General features: G+C 47.7%; 1 protein-coding gene across 3 annotated transcripts in view; it reads left to right on the forward strand.

Annotated features, from left to right (window-relative positions):
* MYO7A (myosin VIIA) overlaps positions 1-5,205 on the forward strand; it is a 60,084-nt gene extending 54,879 nt beyond the window's left edge. For 2 of the 3 annotated variants that reach the window (XM_041414091.1, XM_041414092.1), the window contains 7 exons: positions 570-657; positions 1,455-1,561; positions 1,761-1,946; positions 2,791-2,907; positions 3,382-3,465; positions 3,994-4,113; positions 4,813-5,205. In XM_041414091.1, coding sequence (XP_041270025.1) covers positions 570-657; positions 1,455-1,561; positions 1,761-1,946; positions 2,791-2,907; positions 3,382-3,465; positions 3,994-4,113; positions 4,813-4,902 — 792 coding nt within the window. In that variant the 3' untranslated portion in view covers positions 4,903-5,205. The remainder of the gene's footprint in view (positions 1-569; positions 658-1,454; positions 1,562-1,760; positions 1,947-2,790; positions 2,908-3,381; positions 3,466-3,993; positions 4,114-4,812) is intronic. The other variant, XM_041414093.1, reaches the window with a different exon arrangement.
* The last annotated feature ends 3,988 nt before the right edge of the window (positions 5,206-9,193 follow it).

The raw sequence follows: 9,193 nt of genomic DNA on the forward strand, positions 1-9,193 counted from the left end.
GGAGTCTTGCTGCTTGTTTGGGAACTGGGAGAAAAAGTAAGAAATAAAGTAAGAAATAAAGCTGGTAGAGAGGGCTACGACAATGGTGAAGGCCCTTGAGGGGAAGGGGTGTGAGGAGCAGCTGAGGTCACTTGCGTTGTTCAGCCTGGAGAAGTGGAGACTGAGAGGAGACCTCATTGCAGTGTGCAACTTCCTCATGAGGGGAAGAGAACAGGAAGACACTGATCTCTTCTCTGGGGTGGTCAGTGATGCGACTCAAGGGAATGGCATGAAGCTGAGTCAGGGGACCTTTAGGTTGAATATTAGGAAAAGGTTCTTCACACAGAGAGTGGTTTGGCACTGGACCGGGCTCCCCAGGGAGGTGGTCATGGCACCAAGCCTGACAGAGCTCAAGGAGAGTGTGTGTGCAATGCTCTCAGGTACATGGTGTGATTCTTACAGATATCCTATGCAGGGCCAGAAGATGGACTTTGATGATCTTTCTGGGTCTCTTCCAACTCAGGATATTCTGTGATCTTACTGTATGACTTATTTGCTCAGCCTTCGTGATTATGTGCTGTGTCCCCCAGGTCATCAGTGTGCCAGAGGGAGATTTCTTCTTTGACTTTGTGAGACACCTGACAGACTGGATAAAGAAAGCAAGACCAGCAAAAGATGGTAATGATTACTTTTTTTTTGCCAGTATGGGTCACGCACAGCCTTCCTACCACCCTCCAGCACTTTCAAACAAGATTGACCACATAGTCTGCCACAAGCTGGAACAGGTTGTTTATGGAAGTGGTGGAATCACTGTCCTCTAGTGTTCAAAAAAATGATGTGGTGCTTAGAGATACTGTTTAGTGATGCTCCTGGCAGTGTTAGGTTAATGGCTGAACTCAGTCTCAGAGGTCTTTTCCAACCTCAGTGATTCTGTGTTTCTGTGATCTGTTGGGCCACACTGGTGGGGATGGTGCCCTCTGCAGCATCCCTGGGGACATCACCTAGGAGGTGGTCCATCCAGTAGCAGCAAAACCTCTGTTCCAAGGCTAGTCCTGGCCCCTGTGAGAAGCACCTGCTGGAGGGCATCTCTCCAGGAAGTGCCTGCAGGAAGGTTTCAGTGATGGGATTCATCTCACCTCACTGACCACATCAAAAGTGGAACTGGCTGCAGCTCTGCTGAATTTACCAGTGGCTGCAAGACACAGGTGCCTCCAGGGTACAACTCCTGTGTCCTGTGTTAGGCATGGGTACAACCAATGAAGTACAGTTGTGCAAGTGAACCCAGACACTTTTTCCACCTTATTAAAGCTTTGCATGGCAGTGATGTAGTTTTTTCTGCAAAGTCAGAGCCCAGTTGGCCTTGTGAATGCCCCTGTCCCTGCAGGTTGTGGTGGCACATGGGCACTGCTGGATGCAGACACCGATTGCCAGCTGATACTCACACCGTTGCTGTTACATTTGCTTCATTTGCACAGGTATAGTGCCTTCCCTCACCTACCAAGTGTTCTTCATGAAAAAACTGTGGACCAACACAACGCCTGGAAAAGACTCGATGGCAGACTCGATCTTCCACTATTACCAGGTGCGCCAGGACTCTGCAGTAGCAGTGGAGACTTGGGAGGGATTAGGAGTAGGTTGCAAAGGCTTGTCCATCTGCACATGTTCCCGGGGAACAGTCTGCTAGCCAGGGGCTGGATACCTCCACAAACTCCATTTCACATGTGAGGGTGAAGGTCCACAGACATCCTCTCTACCTTTCTGTTGTTCTTTCCTCCATGCAGGAGTTACCAAAGTACCTGCGTGGCTACCACAAGTGCTCACGGGAAGAGGTCCTGCAGCTGGCAGCTCTCATCTACCGGGTCAAGTTTGAGGATGACAAGTCCTATTTCCCCAGCATCCCCAAACTCCTGAAGGAGTTGGTGCCTCAGGACCTCATCCGGCAGCTCTCTCCAGATGACTGGAAAAGGGTAATCTAGCAGCTTGATTCATACACCAGGCCTGGCTGGGAGAAGCCCAGTCTCTCAGGTGACTTGTCTGACATTCAGTGTTGAAGTTGGACTGCCAAAATCAGTGACACCTGGTCCTTCTGGAGCCTTACAAGAGATTCAGCTTCCCTGGCACCACTAAGAGGAGAGATTGTACATGCATGTTCACATACACATGCCTTGCCCCAGGTTTTCTTTGTCCTGAGACTGTGGCTGTACTGGTGGATGCAAAGCCAGATGGAAACATGCTAAGAGATGTTCTTGTGAAGAGGTGTTCTGTCATTTAATGCAGACTACTAAGTGAAGGGATAATCCTTCCTGCTTTATGGATGGAGAGCTGTAGCACAGATGCAAAGTCTAGCCTTAAAAAATTAGAGGTGTCTCACTGTCAAGAAATAGTCCAATAAGTGCTTTCTGTTTCCTATCTGATATCAGGATCTCTGGGTTGAAGGTCTCTCAGTCTCCTCTCCTGCATAAATTGGGTAATCACAATTAATAATCTCTTTAATGGAGTCACCAGCTCAGCTTATCTAAGAAGGATCTGCCTTGGTTCCAGGCCCTGCTCTGGTGACCAGCCAGCACATTTTTGAAGTGTTATTGGAGCAGAGGCTATAACCAAACATCAAGGTCAGGTTGGGCAGGACTCAAAGCAAGCTGGTCTACTGGAAGGCAACCAGGATAGTTGGACTAGATGACCTTTCAAAGGTCCCTTGCAACCTAAACTCTTCTATGATTCTATCATTAAGGAGCTGATGCTCCTTGCCTGCAAATATCCCTGGTGCCAGGTACTGCAAGCCCTCCATCTCTGTTGTGTTCTCTGTTGCAGTCCATCGTGGCATACTACAACAAACACGCGGGCAAAACAAGAGAAGAAGCCAAGCTTGCCTTTCTAAAGATAATCTTCAAGTGGCCTACATTTGGATCAGCATTCTTTGAAGTGAAGGTACCTGCCCTGGGGGTTCTCTGGCAGCTTTTAGCCAAGATCAGGAGCCCTGTACCACAGAGGGGCTCCAGATCTGAACCAGACTGGGACAATCCTGATGAAACAAGGAAAAATGCAATACTCTGAATTGGTAAAGGGCAAATACACTAGTTCATTGCTGCTGTGTCTCTTTACACAGACAGAAGCATTGTAGAGCTTCAGCATATCTCAGTCATTGGGGCTATTCCCACAGCTGTACTGCTGAACACACAACAGCTCTTCTCTGTTTTGCCAATGTAAAGGGAAACCTGTGATTTTCCAAGGGATATGTCTCTACCCACCACAAACCAAATCCAGACCATCCACCATGGCACTACAATTCCATCAAGGACAGTAGAAGCCAGTGCTGTCAGGAGAAGACAGGCAGAGAGGAAATAGGAAGGGGTCTGATTTTGCTTGACACGTCCCCTAACCAGTTAATCTCTTTTCTAACAGCAAACTACAGAGCCAAATTATCCAGAAATCCTCCTAATTGCCATCAATAAGCATGGAGTCAGCCTCATTGATCCAAAAACCAAGGTAAGCAAAACTTGGGTGTTCACCAGATTCTCCTGAGCCCCCTCCCCAGGCCCTCACGGGAGACATCCCACGAGCGTGATTTTTAGTACTTAGTGAGTTCTCTTTAAGCCAGGTTAAAAAGGCTGGATAGACAGAAAATATTCTGGAGGCAGAAATTCACTGTTGCACAGAGCCAGCCCAGACTTTTCCAACAAAATATGAGTTGGGAGCATCAACTATTAGGGCTCTGTACCTGGAGGGTGCACGCACTCTTTCCTTAATCGTTTCACAGGAAATAGGACAGGAGTTAGAATGTATGAGATCTTACTAGTTACTTCCACCACCTGCATGGTCATTCTAGTGTAGCAGTCCTTCACAAGCTCTGGAGGATCTGGAGTCTTGATCTGCCATTTTAATGAGTCTCATCACAGCAGACATCCTTGGCCTGCTGTGATGGAAAGTGAACAGGGACAATGAGAAGTGTCCACAGCCCGTCATGGAAGTTGAGGCTCTCTTGCATGTTGAGTGTCAGTTTTGTGTTCCCACCAGGATATTCTCATCACTCACCCCTTCACCAAGATCTCCAACTGGAGCAGTGGCAACACGTATTTCCACATAACCATTGGCAACTTGGTGAGAGGAAGCAAGCTGCTCTGTGAGACCTCCCTGGTAAGAAGTGTTAAAGATTAGACCAAATCCTGACTTCAGCAGCAAGTTGTGTCTCGGGAATTCTCTGGGCTGAAAGTGGTCTCTCAGAAGAGCCACTGATACAGGTTTTTTTTTCTGATTTTCCCATGGCTCTGCTCAATGAATCAGGGCTCTCACTTGCTCCATCATCCAGCAAACAAGCAAGCCTAAGGTGCTTGGGATGTTGCTATATCAGGAGCATGAGGGACTGCTCCCTGTAACTAGACTGAAAAACATATTAAAGCTGATATGGGCTCAAGGGATACTCCTGAGCCCTTTAACCAGTACAATTTACCCAGCTTGTCCCTAGTAGCAATCACAGCAATAAACCTCCTCCTAGACTATCTTAAAGTACAAAGGATAAAAATTCCTTTTGGATTAATTGTTACTAATATGAGGCATTCAATATTTTGCTGGCCATTTGAAAATTTATGCCCTATCCAAAGCTCCCTATGTAGTGAGCCTCAGCAGCGAGCTCCTCCATCTCAATGTTGCAAATTATGTTTGGACAGTGTTCCTTGTGGTGGTGACATTTCACTCACAGAGAATGGTGAAATGTAGGTCAAAATGTACCTGAAAATATGCAAGGCAAGACCTGGTAGCCAGTGTGTTTAGGAGGCTCAAGCCAGAGACTGTAAGCTGTATTCTAGAAGCCGGTAACATCTTCCCTCTCCTCTTCAGGGGTACAAGATGGATGATCTTTTGACCTCGTACATCAGCCAGATGCTAACAGCCATGAGCAAACAGAGGAGTGCAAAGGGTAGCAAGTGAACTGCAAGAAGCCACTGGCACATGGTCATGGGGCTAATTCACCAGCTGAGGGCTGTGGGATACCCGTGCAGCTGGGCAAGAAACTTTGCCTCCCAGATGTGGAAGATGAGCCGAACACCATCAGGGAGTTCAATGGACTCTGACCTTGAGGGCTCCAATCCCACCTCCCCTTCCAGTGAAGATGACTATCTCTGACCTCCTACTCACCTTCCTCACCCTCATCCCAACTCAATCCTACACCTCAAAGATTTCCAGGAGACACCACTGCTCTCAGAGAGTGACCAAGGCAAAGACACTCCAGCAGGAGGTCACAAAGGCTCTTGGAAGAGGATTTTTGTGTGTGTGTGTCTGTGTGTGTGTGGCTTGCTTTGTTTTCATTTGTTGTTTTTTCTTAAATATGAGAGCTGTTAGGATGCTAACAGGTTTTTGGTGAAGTTCTGGGAATTTCAGGTTTGAAGAGGAATAAGAGAGCCCTGACCCATGCTGGAAAGATGTCCAGTGAACACTGCAGGGCTTGATTTTTAGTCATTACAGATGAATACACTGTGTTCTTAAGATGTACAGAAAGAAAAAGCAGGCAGGGAGGAGCACATTTTAACTAGGAATCAGAATAAACAAACTACTGATCGAACAGGCTAGAGTACTAAAGTCCTATCCGTGCAATGCTGGAAATATTTAAAGAACAAATTTCAAAGTTTTGTTTCTTCTTCTATTTATTTTTTAAAATATTAAAAAGGAAAAAAAAAATCCTGTATTTCGTGCCAGTATCTGGATGCTGACCTGCAGAACAATCCCTTGCCCAGAGATTCCCCAAGAGCCATGACTGCCAGAGGCTGAGCAAGGCACATCTTTCTCAGCCTAAGGGTTCAGCTGGAAGTGAAGCTTGGAAAATTAATTATCTCCTTTTGCTCCCTGTGTCCAGAACAATTAACCTTGACTTTTACTGCAAACTTCAGTATGGATATAGGGGCTTTGAACACCCCATGTTTGGAAAACTGAAGCCGAGCCTATGTTGGGCTGTAATTCAAACATTAACTTGGCCATCGGGTTTGTACCAGCTGATGATTTTATTGTGATTTGTGTGTGTGTTTCTGTGTAAAGCAGCTCTTCATGAGTCCTAGCTGGACTTGAACCACTCACAGCAAGGGCAGACCCTTGATTTTGGTGGTCTTTTCTCCATCTTTGATTGGCTGTACTCATCTGCTGGCTGTGTGTCTCATCTGCCACCCAATGTCACACAGTGCGGACCAACCTACTTTGGAGCAGAGATGGGACCTGCTGGCAGAGAGGAGCCTAAAACCATATTGTGTCTGGAAGGATGCAGGGAGAGAAGCCTGGGGGGTGCCTTTCCAAAATCCAGGCTTCAAAGGAAGACATGGCTGGGTGTGGGGTATCAAGAGAGGGGAAAATTGTACACCAAGATCTAGTGTTGGTGTAGCCAACACTGAGTGGATCTCAGTAGATGTTGAGGCCAGTCATGGTCCTGTGCATTGGGTTGGGTTTGACTGCTTTTGTAGAAGTCCATATTGTGGGGTGTCACATGCTGCTCTGTTAAGCTCAGCTGAGCTCAGGTCTCCAACACCAGGGTGTGCCAGGCAGAATTGGCAGCACTGCCTACCAGACCTGGAGGACTGTGACATTCAAGTGGGACGCAGCAGTGACTTACGATTTGGTTGCTCCATCAAATAGAATGAGATGCTGCACGGAGACATCCACCAGCCAGACAGGGCTGCTAGAAGATCCCCTTCCTCCATCATCCCTACCCAAAGCACTCTGGTGATGGGAGTGTGGTTACACCAGGGCTACATTGGGAGCCCAGCTGCCTTCTCACCATCCATCTCCAACATTTCTCTCCCTTCTCCAGCTGCCATGATACAGCTGTCCCAGGGATCTCACCTGTCCTTAGACACATGCCTATCATCACCACACCATCACTGCTTTTTCTGAGTCTCCAGCCATCCCTGCCACCCATTGCACACTCAGCAGGCGATGCACCATAGCAGTGTTTTCCAGAGCTGTCCTGGCTCATCTTTCCCCTGCCACCACCCCCATCCCTCCACTTAACAGCTCTGTTGGCATCCCATGCACCCCATAATTTTGGGCAGGGCTGGGGCTCTGTGTGTGTGTACCTGTGTGTCTTATGTATTAGCATCTGCTGGCCTCTTTGTATTCACACCAAGCGATGTAACATGAAAAATACGTATGTCCAAGTGAAATACTCCAATTAAAAAGCATCAAGTGGCTTGTGGGAGGCTGTTCTGCACTGTGCAGTCTTGGTGACATCTCCAGGGGGACGGGTGGAATCAGGGCTCCCAGGTTCTTGTTGTGGACAAGACTCCTCCTTGCACTGTGCAATTCCTGATGAGAGCATCCAGCAAGGGGGAACAAACCATCAGTGTACCCAGACTGGAAATTAATTGAAATATTTTATTTTGGGGTAAAAAAACCACCTAAGTCTGGGAGTCTCCACTGCTTGTCCTCTATGACAAGGGCTGAATCTTCCAGCCAGTTCTGAGCTTAATCACTGCATGTAGGAAGTGTTGGGTGAAAAGTCTGTGTGTGGGAGTCAGACAACCAGTCATGTGCTTAACAAGGTTGCCAGACCTTGCTAGCTGAGAAGCAACAAAAATAGTAGCTGAGATGTGATAGAGTGTAAGACATTAAAGGAAACCACAGGTCTTACTGGCCAGACTCTGTCTAGGCAAGGCTTCTGAGGATGAGGAGGGTGAGTACAGGGAGTTATCAGTGCATACTGGCCAAGCAGCAGCTAGATAACACAGATCAAAGAGCACTGAGGTGTCTTTTCCCAATGTACATCAAAGGCAGCAGTTGGGGAGTCACAGCCAAGTCCCTCACTTGAACACCAAGGCACAGGCTGAGGAGCCCATGAGGCGCACACCACACTTAACCCACACACTCCCCACCTCCTGCTTTTGCGGCTCACATTTCCTACGTGAGTGGTACCCACAAAAAGTTATGAACCACCTATGTATGCAGGGCACGGGGAGGGGGATTTAACACCATCCACTCCCCATAGTTCATAGATCTGGAGCTGCTCTACAACAATTAATCAGCTCTTTAGCCTTTTTCCAAAGGAGGATCTTCATTTTTAGCATTTCTAGCCTCCAAAATACTCCAAAATTGCAACTTGGAAAGGTTTGGGTGCTTCTCAGCACAGATAACTGAAACTTAATGCTGCCCTTTCACTTGTGATCACTTCATTTAACAAAATGCTCACATACAAGAAATGTCAATAGTCTAGATCTCTTAAAGACTATCGCATTCTTTCCCCTTCCCAGTTTGCTGAAATAAGAACAAAACAGGATAGGAGAGATAAAATGTATTTAAAACATCACTTGCAATTTACAAAAAAACATATTTTCTCTTCAAGTAGAAAGATATGGCTTAAACCTGAGAGATGTTTACATCTCCCTTACAGAGCATAGGCCCCCTCCCCACTGTGTGCCAGCAGCCACTGGGAGAAATAAAAATTGGAATAAATCCCAGGCTATAGTACAGGTGTACAAACCTTCCCAAGGGAGAAGCAAACACTTGGTAGGACCAATTCACACACAGCTCCATCCTTCTGAAGAAAAGTGGTTCTTACTGGTAACAGTCCCAGTAGCTACATGGCCAAGACACTATAAGTCCTTCAGCCCCCACATGCCCTCACCCACAGACAAGGGGAGAAGATTGTCCTGTTAAGCTCTGTGGCAGGGCAAGAGTGGGGAAAAGGAAAACCAAAGTTGCCCCTGGCTGTGTTATAGAAAGGTACCGATAGTAATGACCCAGCCAGCACCACCTGACCATCGTGGTGGGGACAGTGTTCTCTTGGGGATGGAGGACACCTGCAAGGGGGGAGGATGGGAGGTAGTGTGTGGAGAAGAGGCTGGTGTGATACGAGAAATCTGGCCACCTGAGAATGAGGAGGTCTGGAGGATGCTCAGATGCTTGCAGCACGTGCTTGCAGCACAGGGCTTACGCACAGCAGGAATGATTGCCCTGTGGGATGCCAGTAGTCTCAGGTAAATGGTGGCTCCCATGTGGTTGCTGCATCTCACCATAACACAGTTTCTTCATGGCTGAAACTGCATCTGCACTCTCCTGCACCCCAAGGATCCCTGACAGGCATGGGAATGTGAGAAAAGCTGTAGGAGAGGAAGGTTGGTGCTCATCTCCAGCAGGGCCATGAAGGCAAGTGGCTCCTCCTCACCAGGTAGATCTGAGCCCCCACCAGCTGGTCTCCCCAGCCTTGTCGAGATGGCAGGTCCATGTCCCCTCTCTGCCCATG

Source organism: Onychostruthus taczanowskii, unplaced genomic scaffold, assembly GCF_017590055.1.
Source record: "Onychostruthus taczanowskii isolate IOZ18803 unplaced genomic scaffold, ASM1759005v1 scaffold44, whole genome shotgun sequence".
Lineage (NCBI taxonomy): Eukaryota > Metazoa > Chordata > Aves > Passeriformes > Passeridae > Onychostruthus > Onychostruthus taczanowskii.